Source organism: Polypterus senegalus, chromosome 11, assembly GCF_016835505.1.
Source record: "Polypterus senegalus isolate Bchr_013 chromosome 11, ASM1683550v1, whole genome shotgun sequence".
In the NCBI taxonomy this organism is placed as follows: Eukaryota; Metazoa; Chordata; class Cladistia; order Polypteriformes; family Polypteridae; genus Polypterus; species Polypterus senegalus.
This window is the reverse complement of record NC_053164.1, coordinates 101533457-101550781: the sequence shown is the minus strand read 5'-3', so window position 1 is coordinate 101550781 and position 17325 is coordinate 101533457. Positions and strand designations below refer to the sequence as shown.

Here is a 17325-nt window from a genome sequence, read left to right as displayed (position 1 = left end):
TAGATTCAACAATAACCTCATTTATTTGGAATTCTAAACATCCACGCATCAAAAGAGCGACCCTACAAAGACAAAAGGCAGAAGCGGCATGGCTCTACCTAACTTCCAGTTTTATTACTGGGCGCAAATATACAGTCGATAAGAACCTGGACACAAATAGAAGAACATACACAGGCATGGACCGCAATAGAAGTAAAATCCTGCAGTACTTCTTTGTATTCCTTGTTGTGCTCCAATAAACACACGTTATCGGCAATACACTAATAACCCAATTGTGCTCCACTCACTTAGAATCTGGAACCAATGTAGAAAGCATTTTAAGGCGGAGAAGCTTCTTTCTGTGGCACCTGCAAAAGAACCACCTCTTTCAACCCTCACAAACATATGCAGTTTTAATATCTGGAAAAATTTGGAATTAACTTGCTTAGAGATCTTTATATAGACAACGTCTTTGCATCCTATGAACAATTACATTCCAAATTTAACATTCCAGCTACAAATTTCTTTCACTATCTTCAAATCAGGAACTTTGTTAAACAGAACCTTCCAGATTTTCCTCATCTTGCACCCTCATCCACGCTGGAAAAATTATTGCTCAATTTCAAGGAGTTAGACTCCATCTCTACAATATATAAAATCCTTTTACAATCCCTTCCTTTCAAAGATCCAAGAGGACACTGGGAAAATGACCTCTCAATTAATATATCAGAAAAGGAGTGGAAAGTAGCAATGCAGAGAATTCACTCAAGCTCCATATGCAAAGCATACAATTATACAACTCAAAATTATATATCGAGCACATCTGTCTCGACTAAAACTCTCAAAATGTTTCCAGGGCATGATCCACCCTGCGAGCGTTGCAACCAAGCCCCAGCCTCACTAGGTCACATGTTCTGGGCCTGCTCCAAATTAACATTATTCTGGACAAAAATTTTTAATTACCTCTCAGACAGTCTTGGACTCACAATCCCTCCTAACCCATTAACAGCTGTGTTTGGGGTTCTTCCAGAGGGTCTTAAAGTGGAGAAAGACAAACAAATTGTGATTGCATTCACTACACTGTTGGCACGCAGACTTATTCTGATAAACTGGAAGAACCCAAACTCTCCTCTTTAAGTCAGTGGGAAACTGATGTGTTATATTATTTAAAATTGGAAAAAATCAAATACTCAGTTAGAGGATCTGTGCAGACTTTTTTCAAAACATGGCAGGATCTAATCAGTAATATTTTGAAATGATTTTATAAAGCACAGAGAATTTGTTGATTTAGGTATTTTTAAAAGCCTTAAATTTTACACCGTTTGGCTTGCTCTCTCTCTCAAGGGTGGGGATCGATCTGTTCTTAGCATAATTCTTTTTTTTTTGTAAAAACTTGATTGCTATGTATTGATTGTAATAAAATTAATAAATAAAAAAAAAAAAAAAAAAAATACATAATACAAATTAACCTGCACTTTACCTTTAAAAAGAATCATGGCTGGGGTGAGTTTCTAAACTCATGTGGGATTCCACCAGCGGGACGACAGCGGAAGAGCGTCCCAAAGCAATCGCAGATCTCCCAGCGCTGTAGCAGTTCGCCGTATAAGCGCATCCAAAAAGATCGCAGACATGCTATAAGCGCCTGTCATCAATGGGTCATACAAGGAACATTCTTATTTAATATATTTTCATTGTTAGTATCTTAAGCCTTATATCTTTTGTAGACAGTCACACTCAAAAAGTAAGCTTCTTATATTTAATTTATGCAAGGTGTACGTTTTCTTCAGGTTGGTGGGTACTGTAGCCCAACTGAACTTAATGTTCCACGTTAACTGGTTGCAGTCAGAATAGTAAACATTTGAAGAAACAGTCAAAACAAGTGGGTTAATACTGTTATGATCATTCCAGTGAGCCAGAACGATCAAAGGTAGTAATTTGATAAAAGAATAATGGCAATAAAACAGTATATGGGTTAAGCCAAAAGTTCTAGGCATGAGCATGGTGTGAAAAACAGGCAATGGTCTAAGTAAAACCAAAAGTAGCAAAATCAAAACTGTTCAAATCAAAAAACAAAGCAAGAGTCAAAGTCAAAATATTTGTTGCAAAAAGGTGCTCAGACTATCTTGTCTATTCCCCAAAAAAATCTTGAAGTCTTTCACTTGTTTATCTTCAATTCAGAGTGTGAATATAACAAATACAGTCCTGTTCAGCCAATATACATTGGACTTCCAATACAACTCGAAGTCCTGCCACGTGCAAAAGTTCGCTGATGACACTGCTATCGTGGGCTGCACCAGGAATGGGCAGGAGGAGGAGTATAGGAACCTAATCAAGGACTTTGTTAAATGGTGCGACTCAAACCACCTACACATGATCACCAGTAAAATCAAGGAGCTGGTGGTGGATTTTAGGAGGACCAGGCCCCTCATGGACCCCGTGATCATCAGAGGTGACTGTGTGCAGAGGGTGCAGACCTATAAATACCTGGGAGTGCAGCTAGATGATAAATTGGATCGGACTGCAAATACTGATGCTCTGTGTAAGAAAGGACAGAGCCGACTATACTTCCTTAGAAGGCTGGCATCTTTTAACATCTGCAATAAGATGCTGCAGATGTTCTATTAGACGGTTGTGGCGCCCTCTTCTATACGGTGGTGTGCTGGGGAGGCGGCATAAAGAAGAGGGACGCCGCATGCCTAGACAAACTAGTGAGGAAGGCAGGCTCTATTGTAGGCATGGAGCTGGACAGTTTGACATCTGTGGCAGAGCGACGGGTGCTGAGCAGGCTCCTATCAATCATGGAGAATCCACTGCATCCACTGAACAGGATCATCTACAGACAGAGGAGCAGCTTCAGCGGCAGACTGCTGTTACTGTCCTGCTCCACTGACAGACTGAGGAGATCGTTCCACACCCACACTATGCAACTCTTTAATTCCACTGGGGTGGGGGGGTAAATGTTAACATTATACAAAGTTATTGTCTGTTATACCTGCATTTTTATCACTCTTTAATTTAATATTGTTATTTATGTATGCTGCTGTTGGAGTATGTGAATTTCCCCTTAGGATTAATAAAGTATCTATCTAATACTGTGCACTGCTATTTTATATGGTCAGAGCACCAGCATGTCTCATGACCTCTGCATTGCATGTCTGGCAAACAGTACAGTTACTATGAACAGGATCGCTGAGTTTATGAACCTTAAATACAAGAAAATATTTGCAAACTGGCATTGCGCTAATGTTAGGGTCAGAACAAAAAACGAAACTCCCAAAATGAGACAGTTCATAACAAATAATATATATACTGTGACAGTTGGTCACGGCCATTACCTGGCCGGGATACCAGCCAGATGGAAGGACCGCATCAGCAGGGCACTACCTTCCCTGGTGCACTAGAGGGCAGTCCTTCCGTTTGGCTGTGGCATCACGGATTCCCACAGGGCACACTGAAAGTTCAAGTGTTGCACAGCCCTGCTGGGTTCTGTGAGGACTGTCAGGAGGAACTGCACAGCACTAAATGGGGCTTTCACCACACCTGGGAGTGATTCCAAGTCCTATTAATGAGCCACTTGGAACACTACCAAGGTCTGCTTAAAAGGAGCCACCTCACTCCATTCGGGGATCCATAGTCAGGAAGAGGTGAATGAAGCTTGTTGGGAGAGAAGTAGAGGTGGATAAAGAAGAAGAAGAAGAAGGAAAGGGTTTTGTGCTGGACTGTGAATTTGGTGCTTATGTGCTGTACTGGGGGAAGCAAGGAAACAGCGTTCCCCACATGAATAAAAAAGTGTGCTCTGACTGAACTCGTGTCTCTGCCTGTCTGTGTTGGGTTAGGTCAGCTGTATGCGCCCCTGGTGTTCACAATACACTCAAAATAAGGAAAATGCATATGACCAGATGTAAGAATATTTGCTAAACATTTTAGTCAGGGTAAAATTGTATTCTTTTCTAGAAAAGGCCAAAACTGTACAGCTTGGTAAATCTATCTAATAGTGTACCTCTTGAAACAGGATATGGATACTGCAGACATACACATTCAAACTACCACTTTACCATTTCTGTCTGACATGCTAAAATGGATGCCCATGTTCTTTTACGATCAACAACTGAACTGAACATGGCTTTGAAGTCTGAGGATAACCATTGTGGCGTACGTCCAGGGCCCTTGCCTGCCCGGGACGCCTCTATACTGGAAGGACTGGGGGAGGGAGTGCATCCATAGCATTACCTTCCCCAGAGCACTAGGTGGCAGCAGTGCCTCGGACTCCTGCAGGGCTCCATGGGAGCTGGAGTTTGGTGCAGCCCTGTTGGGTTTAGTAGGTGCCGCCAGGGGCTGCTGCAGCTGCTGCGGAGACCTTGTTTGCAGCACTTTCACTACACCCGGAAGAGCTGCTGGAAGTAGACCAACAAGCACCTGGAGCACTTCCGGGTTCCTTATAAAAGGAGCAGAAGCTGAAGCTTGCCTGGAGGAGTAGAGGAAAAGAGAGAAAAAAGAGAAAAAGTAGAGAAATGTGCTTTGTGTTTTGTGCTGTGATGGAACTGAGCTGTACACGTCAAAAACAATGGAAGGTGTTTCCCAAGGAGAAAAGAAAAAAAAGTGTGTATTTGCACTTGTTTGCATTTATGTCCCATGTGTGTGTATGTTGGGGTTAGGGCGGCTGGTGCAACCCCTGGTGGTCCACACTATGTTAAATGTCTTAGCCATTTTTGCCAGAAAGAAGGTGAAAACTACTTTCTACAATTCCAGATCTGTCTACCTTCTGCCACACACTCCTAAAGATATATACTGTATATATATCACCACTAAAGATATATACTCCTAAAGATATACAGTATACCGTACATACTTGCATTTAAGTTCTCCCATGGATAAGTTGGGGTTTGGTTTTACCATATCATTTCTTGTATTTTATAATGTTGGTCATATAAATTGAATGCAGAAAACTCATGCTATTGGTCCAAGAGTTTATGATATGCTAACGCCCACCTGAGAGAGTAACCAAGGAGCACACTGCCTTTTTTTTCTATGTATTGTGCCTACATGAACACACGATAATACCCAAACTATCCCGAAGCGGTGTTTGCATTGTTTTGTGTTTTTGTAACTCACACCCTCATACACCTTTATCATAAGAGCATCCCTTATCTATGATGAAGTGTTTGATCAGAAGAAAATATGAAGCTGGTCTTAAATTAAAAGTCAATGAAGTGGTGAAAGAATTGGTAATTGCACTACTGCAACAAAATTCGATGTGTCTGAGAAACTGGTGTGAGATTGGAGGAAGCAAGAAGATTTTTTGGGTTTCAAGACCCGACTTATACGCGAGTATATACGGTATATCACACCTCATTGTCAATAACATACACTTCCAATCAGAATAAACATTTACTATGGATACAGTTAAGTAAGCTACTTACTAGAATTTTGTTAATATTTTTATTGCATCCATCAATGTTTTGTCTTATTCACAATATCTGTATTTTCAAAAATGTCTGAGATGTTTTAGAACAATTTTAATAAACATTCAGTTTTTATCTTAGCATTCACTGACTCAGCAAATGATGTGGAAGATACAGTACCCACTTCAATCACTGCGCTTAGCAGCAGTTATAGTAAATAAAAAAATTATTCCCACCATGTAAATACCAACTGGTAGGCTTTTGAATGAATGGAGTCCAAAACAATCAACGGCAGAATCTTGCAGAAGATACATTCACCATGGAAGGATAAGACCTGAAGCTTTCATTATCGGTGATTTATTTAATTTACTTTATTTTCATAACATCTGATACATAGACTCTGATTTGAACAACATACAGTATAATCATTATACCTCAGCAGCTCCCAAACAATTAACCATCCATCCATTATCTAACCCGCCATATCCTAACACAGGGTCACGGGGGTCTGCTGGAGCCAATCCCAGCCAACACAGGGCGCAAGACAGGAACAAACCCCGGGCAGGGCGCTGGCCCACCGCAGGGCACGCACACACACACACACACACACACCAAGCACACACTAGGGACAATTTAGGATCGCTAATGCAACTAACCCGCATGTCTTTGGACTGTGGGAGAAAACCGGAGCACCCGGAGGAAACCCAAGCAGACACGGGGAGAACATGCAAACTCCACGCAGAGAGGACCCGGGAAGCGAACCCAGGTCTCCTTATTGCGAGGTAGCAGCACTACCCACTGCGCCACCGTGCCATCCCCCGCAAACAATTAATTTTAGAAAAAAAAATTAGATTAATAAAATTACTGCAGACATTATAACATCAACATGTTAACTTATTGCATCTCATAGTTCCTGGAAATTAACTATAGTAAAACCTGGTAGTCCTGACTTCAACAGACCTAAGCCATTTACTGAACAGAAGGAGAGGGAATAGAGAATGTCAAAAAACACATCATTTTTTTTTTTGGATATTACATTCTGGTCTAAAGAGTAATGAGAGTTCACCATGAAACTGCAAATAGTGAATTTAGAAGAACTGTAAACTACCTTCATTACCTTTTTTTTGTCATTGCAGAAGTATCTCTGTATCATAAAGACAACAAGAATGTTGAACTTCTTTCAGTATTTTACTTGTAAAAAACAAATAAATGCATCCTGTGACACCCCATACTGTATTAACTGTTTTGGATAGAAGATCCCGTTTCTGAAAGTTTCTTGATTATAACATATTTCTACATATTCCACATTATAGGGTTGGAAATCATGAGTAATGGCTAGAATAATGTTGTTTGTGCATGTAAGTTTGTAACCACATCTTATGTTTATCTCTAGGTTAGTGTACAGAATCTGAACAGTTTAATTACCTACAGTAATTCCCATAGACAGACTGCATAATTTGAGAGGAGTACAAGAGTTGAGCCATCAGCAAATAGGTACATTCTCACTAAATGTACATGTAAAATGTAGCCATCTTTGTACATCTCATAAAGGAATAGTAAGAGACACTGCTCATGGTATGGTATAGTATCCTTAGGTTTGACCACTTGTTTATCAGAATCAAAAGCCAATAATCAATAAAACAAAGATCGTTGATATCTATGTGTATCAATTAATCAAACAGATTTAGAGGGATAATTATGCTAAAATGAGTGTGTCGTACATAAAGTGCACCTAAAATAGGGTGATTCTAGATTTTAACAAATATCATTTCCCCCAGAGATACTGCATCCTCCATCGATCTATTTGCTGTAAATATGTCCAAGTACATTACTGACAAGAAGATTTCCATGAGTCACTCAGATATCACTATTATAACAACTGTCAAGTTTTCTAGTCTGTTGTCACTGAGGCAACACTCGGTGAATGTCTTTGGAACAGGTATTCTAAAGTAGTGTGGAACATTTTACTGTTGTAGCGAGAAATTAAAAATATCTCTAAAAATAGAAGCAAGCTGACCGCCACATAATTTAAATATACAGTACAATTTGTAACAAGGTCCGGCTCAGCATCTGTTCCTTGTGATGAACATCTGCTTTACATCACATTACAAAGTGATAAATGAGAGGTGAGGACTCCCCACTAGTGTTGTCTAGAGCTTTAAGATGTTATGCCTCAAGAATTCAGCAGAATTCTTTTATTTTTGTAGGCAAGACATCATCTGGAGGCATAAGGTTTTTCAGCTTGTAGTCAGTGATTAACTGAAGGCCTCAACAGACACCTCAAAGGGCACTAGTACTAAATCTAATTTTCTAGTATGTTCTTATGTCACATTTTTGTATAATGAGAATAAAGGGAATACAAACTTCCCAGACAGAAATTTCATGTGAATGCTTTTACCAGAGAAGACCATATTTGTTACCAGAATTCACTAAAATGTGGCATATTCTGGATCTCTCATCTCATTATATACACACACGCATGTATGCAAACACACACATTAGCTCATTTGTAAATAGTATTTTGTGGCTGAGTCGTATTAGGAACAGTGCAATATTTGCCTAATGCATTTCCTTTAAACTAAATTTTCATTAAAAAAAAATGTGAAAGATTTATATACTCTAGTAAAAATTTATATAAAAAGTCCTTTTATCAATAATTTCATTAAAGTCACAAGATGCATTTTTGAACATTTTGCAGTATACAAGAACATAAATGTCTCTTCATGTTTCCTCTGTTCTGTTATGTCTGGTTTGGAGGCTGGGTTTCTTTTTACATTTGGGGTCTGAGTACTAAATCGTGATGATAGTGGCCAAAGGGAAGATGGAAAGAGCACCTGATAATCCTTGAGATAGTGCAGTTAACAACAGTCTAGGGTCATCTTGTTTCTAGTTACAGCTCCTCTCTGCGGTTTGGATTTCAGCAAAACTTTATCAGATTATTTACTGAATCATTTCCAAAGATCAAGTTGTCTTTGAACATATAAAACATTTGCTGGACACGATCTGCTATTTAAATCTCTTTCTGTTTTCCTTTTAAAGTGGTGGTAATCTTTCTTTGAAATTTACCTAAATCAGTTTCTAGTTTAATGTATCACTATTTTCGACAAGTTCTGGCCATCTTACCTTTGCAGCCACCAAGATTACATGTTATTCTGAGGTTTTCCCAGTTAAAACCTCTACTCCAGAGTTTATCTGTAGTCTATGAGCTTTTTGGTTTGGAGCTCTGTGTTGCATATAATTCCTTGAGTTTCTGAATACTTGAATTTTCATGTATCTGACTTCTAACTTCGCCAATAGCCAATGTGACAAGTTGTTTTTGGTCTTAAAATGCATATTTGGATACAATTACTTCTATGTATCAGATTTTAGAATGTGGTTTTATGCACCACCCCAGGAGTATTTCTTCTGCTTTTTACTGTAATGTCCACTTTCTGCTGAATCCTTAGAACTTTGTATTACGTTAAAACAAAATTGAATTACCATATACTGACCTTATTAGATTTTCTGAATCATAAGGGGAACTTCAAAAGTGCAAAACCAACTTGTTGTTGAACATGTAAATAACACTATTTTTAATAACTTTGATGGATACTACTTTGTGCCATTTTGTATTGAAATATGCTCAGCAGAAAAGGGGAGGACAAAACTTGTCCATTCCAAAAGATAGTGGAATTTCATAGGTTTATTTTCTATAATGTATATAACAGGACTTTTCATTTCTTCTCCTGTAATGCCAAATAGACTTCTGTTTTCTTCATCCTGATTTCTACTGTAAAATAATTTTCTTCTGATTATTAAACTGATATTTCTTAAATTCTACTTTAAAAAAAAAGTGATTACCCATATAGATGTTTCCATTGGTATATTGCAATATATTTCAATAGATATACATCAGCACAGTGGTATACTGGAAGTAACTGGGCTTGAATCGTACATAGCCTAGTCACTGTTTGCTTGTTCCAAACAATGTGCATGTTATCTTAAATTAGTGACTTTACATTAGCCCCATATAAGTGAGTGAGTGTGGGTATGTGTTAATTTTATCTGTGACAAAACACATCCAGGGCTGTTATTTCCTTATGTCTTATAATGGCAATGGTATGGTTGTGTCTCCCATGACTTTAGATTTGTTAGTTTGAAAATGGACAGATGGATAGTTATTGCTGATGTTGTATTGTTATTTACAGTTATTATGAATTATTATTTTTCATATTTTATGTATTTTCTTGGATATTTGTAATTGTGTACCATTCACTTAAATCTCCTAATCGTCCATGTGGTTTGTGAGTGGAACCCCAGGAGGTGATGACACCCTGATGTCACCACTCCTGAGCCCTCCCTCTGGCTATATAACCAGTGCAGAAATGGCAGAAACAGGAGAACATTATTTATGAAGGAGTTGTGAGTATTGCTATTTCCTTTGGATTTTCTAGTTTTCTCTTCTGGGCTCTGAATTTGTACTTGTTTGCTTAGTTATGCCTTTCACTTGTATGGCTTTTGCTATATTTTGAGACTTTTTGTTATTTTTGCAGCTTGTCTTGTTTGGGGTCTGCTAGGCCCAAAGCATGCAAATAGCAGATGAGGCTTGCTGGACTAGGCCTGAGTGTCCTTAAGCAGGCTGGTTAGGTTATGGTCCTGCCTTTATTGTCATTTTAGGGTGCCTCACATTTATTTTTTTATAAATGAGACTCCTAATCATAACATATGCAATATGCTTTGAGCATAGCCATTGTGGAGACTGCTATATAAAAATAAATTAAACTGAACTGACCAAACAAGTGTGTGACATCTTATTTCTGGTATTTTGCAAAAACAGAACAAGTGGCCATTGTAATAAAGTATATACTGTACATATATTCTCCCTTCACTAGGCATTGTCATGGCAGAAATATAATAATGTACAAAAATCTTAGGTCACTCAAGAAAATAATTTACAATTTTAATGTCCTATAGTGTTTTCACACATAAACACATGCTGCTCAGATAGCTAGACAGGCAACTGTATGACAGTCACACTCCTACAGTTAGGAAATTGCTTTGAACAAATTTGACAGATAAAAAACAACAGTTATATCAAGTACACCATACAGTATAAGAGTGCTAGTATAGCAGGTAACAATAGAAGCCAAATCATAAAGCTGGACCAAAAAACTGGATTTCAGAAAAAAATGTAATCTCTAAAAGTTTGAGTATAGGCTAGTGTTTAAGTAATGTTACATTAAGTACATAATTTTGTCGTCTGGAGTTTCATTTTGAAAGACTACACATGTTGCTACATTTTAATAGTTCCAACCATTCAGCACAGACAAAACAATGACACTCTGCACGCTGTCTCACATGCCAACCTATTGCTATTATTAATTGTTTTAATTATATTCTTAGAACACTAACTGTATTTTTAACATATTCAAACCTTTCTGTTAAAAATATTTTAAGATAATTTTACAAAGAATGAATCATTTTAAAATACCTATGCTTTCGTAAAATCCAAAATGAAGTCAAATTTGTTAAATATTTCTATCCATCTATCAATGTGCAACCTGCACACACTTAGTAACAAAGCTGATAATCAGTACTAGGTTCCTGAGGTTGTAAGAACCACCTTCACCACTATGCCAGCACTGTCTTCTTTTAAAATATGTATTTAAACAGTAAATGAGTAAATTTAGCAAACTCATTTTTGAAACATACAAATTACTGTAACTAAATGGTATATTTTAAAGCATTAGTTTTACTTAAAATTTGAAGGCAGTAAAAAATGTTACAGAACCATTTGGATGAGACTGCATTTTATATATATATTATGTCTTGTGAGGTTATTTTGAAATGCTAGCACAACTCTTAACCAGCAAAGTCTGGTTTTACTCATTTATCTGCTTTGTTTCTCTAACAGATTTTGTTCGCATTTTGTTTCTGCACTAACTGTGCTTATGCTGTGGTTTAGGAATGAAATTCTAAAAAGCTACAAGGTGAGCTGAAATCCACTCTTTTGCAAGTATGTATCCTAAGGGCGAAGTATGTTGCATCTATAAATTAAATCTGTGTCATTGGAGGACCCTGCCAATCTATGAAGATTATAGGCGGCATCAGTTAAAAATGTATTTAATACTAAAATTATTATATTTAATCTTTTGCTTCTTTGCACTGTATAACGTACAGGTTTTGGACCATTTTATCAAATGTTTGCCATTTTCAAAAGAACATCTATAGCGGGGGCGGCACGTGGCGCAGTGGTTAGCGCTGCTGCCTCGCAGTTAGGAGACCCGGATTTGCTCCTCGGGACCTCCCTGCATTGAGTTTGCATGTTCTACCCGTGTCTGCGTGGGTTTCCTCCGGGTACTCCAGTTTCCTCCCACAGTCCAAAGACATGCAGGTTAGATGGATTGGCGATCCTAAATTGTCCCTAGTATGTGCTTGGTGTGTGGGTGTGTGTGTTTGTGCGCGTCATGCGGTGGGCTGGCGCCCTGCCTGGTGTTTGTTTCCTGCCTCGGGCCCTGTGTTGGCTGGAATGGTACCAGCCCTGTGACCCTGTAGTTAGGATATAGCGGGTTGGATAATGGATGGATGGATAATATCTATAGTGTCTGGAGGGTCTTCAACAAGTGAGTAAAAAACACTTTTTTTTTTTTTAGAACAACCTAACTAATGAATGCTTACTATAGTCTTCCACATACTTAATTACTGCTTTGAATGTTTTATCATGATAAACGATACAATGTTTCTCAAACTGTTTTGGACCAAGAACAGCTATACCAAAGTCAAAGTTACACAGGACCATCTATGGCCAACACATACTTTTACTTTTACCATCTATGGCCAACAGTTACTACCGTAGGCTCTTTCTTACAAATTTACATTTATTTTACTATATTGTAAATAAAAATACTAACGTTCAAATTGAGCATTTTTAATTTTCATTTTCAAATTACAGATTTCTGCCAGTGGCTCATAATAACACATTACTCTTGCAGAAAGAGTAACAGCAGTCAGTCAGAATAACCAGAAGTACTAAATAACAGGCCTTAAGTTATTACCTTCATCAGGGGTGAGAGCTCCGGGCTGTCATCAATGTGGACTAAAAACAGAGTCTAGCATAGAGACTGAGGTTGGTTGGAAGAAACGCTGCAAGTGAGAGGACGTGTTAAGATTGAAACAGAGAGGGGGACAGAGGGAGAAGGAGAGGGAGAAATTAATCACTGTAAGCGAACAGGACTGGAGCAGTAACAGCCACACCATACCAATTTACTTGCAAATTAGTTTAGGATTTTTGGATGTGAAAATGTCATACCAGATGTACCCATGCTGAAACTCGAACCCAGGGATCTGTGAGATAACAGTGCTAACCACAAAATAATTGTAATAATTATTAATTCTATACTTCCCAATCCTTAGACCAATCTGAATGACTCAAAACGTAGGCCTTGGGTTATTCAACAGGTTAGCTTTCCAATGTACATTCAGATTAGAGTTCTTTGCGAAACCAGCATAAAAATAAAAAAAAATGTAATTATTCTTCAAGCAACTTAAAATTAGCAAAAAAAACAACTAAAGAGTATAAATCATATTTTTGGAAATAATAGGATTACAATTCTAAATAGTTTTCACTTAATCTGTTTAAAGCTCTGTTTTAGACTCTTAGCTCTAAAATACTGGTAGCAATTAATTCAATTTAGGTATACCTAAGGATGTAGCTAGAATTCAAATATTATTGTCCCTTCTTTACAAAAACAGAAAGCATAATTATTTACAGGAGCTGACAAGAGTATCACAAACAAGTAGCAGGTTCAGCTGTTTCCATGTTTATTTTTAGACATTAAAAATTTTACTATTCAGTGTTTGGTCATTTATCTACAACTGCTCAATAAATAAAATTAAAAAGGTGTACTTGTCCAAAATTATATCTCCCTAACTCATGAACCTACTTTATCTAGTTCATAGTCATGAGGTGCTAGAACTTATACTAGGAGCAGCTGGCTCAAGAAAACAGCCAACTTTAAAAAGTTGTGCCAATAACTCATAGGGTTCATTCACCTACAAATCCACACTCATTCATAATGGGACAAATTAGATTTTTCAGTCAATCTAAAATGCATCTCTTAGTATGTAGGATATACAATAAAATACCCAAAGAACAATCCACACAGACTTGGGGCTGTCATGCCAAATCTACTCAGAGAGTAAGAGGGCAGACATTCAAACCCAGTCTTCTGGAGTTGTTATACAGGGTTGTATGCTGCTCTTAAAATGTACGTTTCCTACATATATTCACTTTTCTGTAGTACTTGTGGAAATCGAGCATTTCAGTCAAGCCAGAAAGGGAAGGAAGTTTGTTAAACAACATCACAAGTCAGAAACTGACACGATATGTGATCCTAGAAGAGCAAAACATACAAAGACAAACAAAAAGAAAAGGAATGAAAGAACCTACAACATGGCTTTCCTCCAAAACAAGAAAAGTGTGATTAGATTTTTCTACTAATATTTACCCAAATTATTCTGCCCTTCCATTTGCCTTCAGTTTGCTACTTGTAAGCAATTACTCATTGCGGATTCTATTTGATCACTATTCTATATTCTGAGAGAAAGTGTGATCAGTCATCATGTCTGTCACATTTTGTCTCCCTAGATTTTACACCTAATGGAGAAAAATTGACAAACCAAACTGCAGAACACCATCACTCTTAAAAATATTTAGCACTGACCAACTGCTAAATGAGTAAATGCTGTAATTAGATCAAGCATACCAACGAATGCCATAAACAGCACATCCCTGTTAAAGGCCTTACCTGTGAAACTGCTTTTTAGCATCAAAACTCTGTAAACATTCTTGTTGCTTTAGGAGCCCTTTGCAGTGAACGAAAAAAAGAAAGACTTGCATTAAGAAAAAGTGAGACCAGTATGTTTGAGAATTCCCAGATGATGATCTGAAAATCCATTATAGAATTCTGGGTTATATTTCTAGCTTTCAAATACATTACATTCTAATTGTATTTTTTCCTGATCATGTCCAGACGTCCACCAAACCTTTATGTGTGTATAAAAAAGATGACTTATTTGGGTTCCTGAAATGTATGTATGCTAGAGACCAGTGGCCAATGCACATTACCCATTTTAATGAAAAACACTCATTCAGATGTTTCAGATTCTTGGCATCCTGTCAAGAGAGTACTCACCTCTTTATCTGCAGCCCATTAACAATAGGCCCATATTTTATACCTGCCTTCTCCTAGTCAGGCTTATTTAGAACTGGAGCTATCCGTATTGGGTTAGAAACAAATTGGGGGCAAGACAGTGTAGTGCTTGAGGTTTGGATTTCCAACCTAAGGCCAGAAGTGCAGTCCTCACCTCTGCCTAATTGTGTGACCCTGAGCAATTCACTTCACTTCTCTGTGCTCTGCAAATGTAAACAACTGCAGTGCATCATCTTGTAAGTTAACTTGGATAAAGGTGCCAGTCACGTGTAATGTAATACATTAGGAACCACCCCCATGGGGGATCCATTACACAGTCATTTCACTAAAGCAAGTAACTTGCACAAAAGAGCTACAATCATGTCGCTGAAAGACAAAACACCAAAGAAAATGCATAATCAATACTGAATATGTTAGTATCTCAATTTCTCGTCTAACACTGTATTAACCAAAAACAATAAAACAGAGACCAAACAATGAAAAGAATGCATTTCCTTACAACCAACAGACTATGGCAAATTGTGTAATATAATAATGAATGCAGGAAACGATCTTCTCACGCGTACTCTTTTAATGTATTCTGTAAATGCACCTCTTTTAAAAAAGGGTTTACATGTCTATTGGTTGTCCCTTTATTTCCAATCTTTTTCCTCTTTCATCAGTTTTAAGTGTAAATATGTGTCTTAAATTCTTTATGAAGGACGTCCGATGAAGACCCGGTTACTGATATCCGTGAATGTGTCAATTGATAATAACGTGAAAAAAATCCTAAAATCCCCACGTGATGCTTCAGTTTCTCCTCACGCTGGGGTTTTATTTGAGCGCCCGTACATCGTAAGCGCGGCGCCTCGAAAGGCAAGACGTGATCGCGAGCCTCGCTTAGTCAATTCCCGCGCGTGGACAGCGGCGCACGGGGCACGACTAATCCACTTCACTAGTCCGTGGTCGGGTCGCATTCTCTTTTGTAACGATTGTGTTTAGCGCATTACTGTACTTTGCAATTCAGGTAATTTTTACATTTCTTTCTTCACTTCTAAAACATTAGTGTATCTGTACAGATTTTTGTTTCTACGTAATCGCAGCATGGTTATTTACTTACCATGTCGGATAAGAATCCCACAGAAAGAAATGAAGAGTACGTTTGACGGTCCCATTGAGAACATTTTCCTCCAGCTGCTTGAACGCACTCTTCCCCTTCACTTCGACTGTTAGTGAAAGAGCACAGCGGCAGCTCACTTTTTTTTTTTTTTTAAACAAGAAACGGCGAGGCGTCTCCAAGTAGAAATAGAGACCTTGCTAATTAGCCGTCCGCTTTAGTCTTTGGGGAGGGGTGTGGAGCTAAATGCCTTTCTTCTTCTTCTTGGCGGTCTTTTAAAATGGAACAGATACAAAGACAATTGAAGCGAATTCGAGTAGCAAAATTAGAGAACCTGCGTTCGTGTTGAATTGGACAATGGAAGCTGCGCGGACAGTGTATAGTAATTAGGCGAACGAATTGTAAACAAATGAAGCGATTAGTAGCTGCTATCATTTATTTATTCTATATTACTATTTCATATTAATATATTTATTCAATATTAAAATGGGTATATAAAATAGTTTACATAATTTGGACATATTAACACGTTTTAACATCATACCATATCAATTTCTAAGACTGCTTAATCCTGTGCATGTTTGGCGGTGCCAATTCCAGGACGCTTAGGGCACAAGGCAGCATCAGTTCTTGTACAGGGCACCAGTTCATTGCAGGAAGAATACACATACATACACACACACGAGGGCCAGTTTAGTGACGCTAGTCCACCTCACCGTCAGATCTTTAGACTGTGTGAGGAAACTGGAGCACCCGGAGAAAACCAATGCAGACACGGGGAGAATATGCCAATTCCACGCAGGGAGGACCCGAACCCTGATCTCTTTAATGCAGCAGCGCTACTCATTGTTGTTGAAGTGTTACCCATCTTGGTATCATAATGTATTTAATTTGGATTTTATTTGTATTCTAGCGATTGATCACTTTTAAACCCACTGCATTAATGTAGTGAGGACTGATGCTATCTTGGCAGCTTTGATGAAAATCAATAATACATTTTTAAAAATTAATGCATTTAATAAGATTTTTTTTACCTGCAACTCCTTTATTTAATAATTGGTATGACAGAGGCACCTTTGGCAGAAATCATAGCCATGAGTCATTTTGGATACCTCTCTAAAATATTTGCACATCTGGGTTCTAAAACGTTTCTTTCCTTTTTAAAAAGTGAACTTAAAATGAGGTCAAAACAGTTTGTGTAAATATTATTTAATAAAAGTATAAAACAAATTACTAGGTCAGAAGATCCAGGTTTAAAAAACATTTGCAGCAACATCTCTTTGTATGTTATCTATGTAATAGATTTTAATTTGGAGGTATGGAATGCTGCAAGCCATAATTTGGTGGATGCCCTGTACAGTTTTGGTGCACAGTTAAAGAAATTAAGCTGTGTATAATAACATACCTCAGTATTTTCAGTCCTGCTTAATTCAATTCAATGCTAGAGCCAATCCCAGCAAAATCAGACACAACAGACGAATCAGTTCTAGACTGGACACGAGTCCATCACAGGACCCATTCATGCAAGCATCCACATTCACATTTACACTGAGCCAATTTATGATCCTCAAGTAACATTATGCACAGTTCTTTTGCGATGTGGCAGGAAAAATTATAGAACCTAAGGGAAGACCTACAAAGACATGGGAGAGAAAAT

At 37.9% G+C, this 17325-nt stretch overlaps 1 protein-coding gene across 2 annotated transcripts in view; it reads right to left on the bottom strand.

Annotated features, from left to right (window-relative positions):
* Positions 1 to 15817, bottom strand: part of fbln1 (fibulin 1) — a 160460-nt gene extending 144643 nt beyond the window's left edge. For both annotated transcript variants that reach the window (XM_039769389.1, XM_039769390.1), the window contains exon 1: positions 15672 to 15817. In XM_039769389.1, the coding sequence (XP_039625323.1) occupies positions 15672 to 15735 (64 nt within the window). In that variant the 5' untranslated portion in view covers positions 15736 to 15817. The remainder of the gene's footprint in view (positions 1 to 15671) is intronic.
* Between the last annotated feature and the right edge of the window lie 1508 nt (positions 15818 to 17325).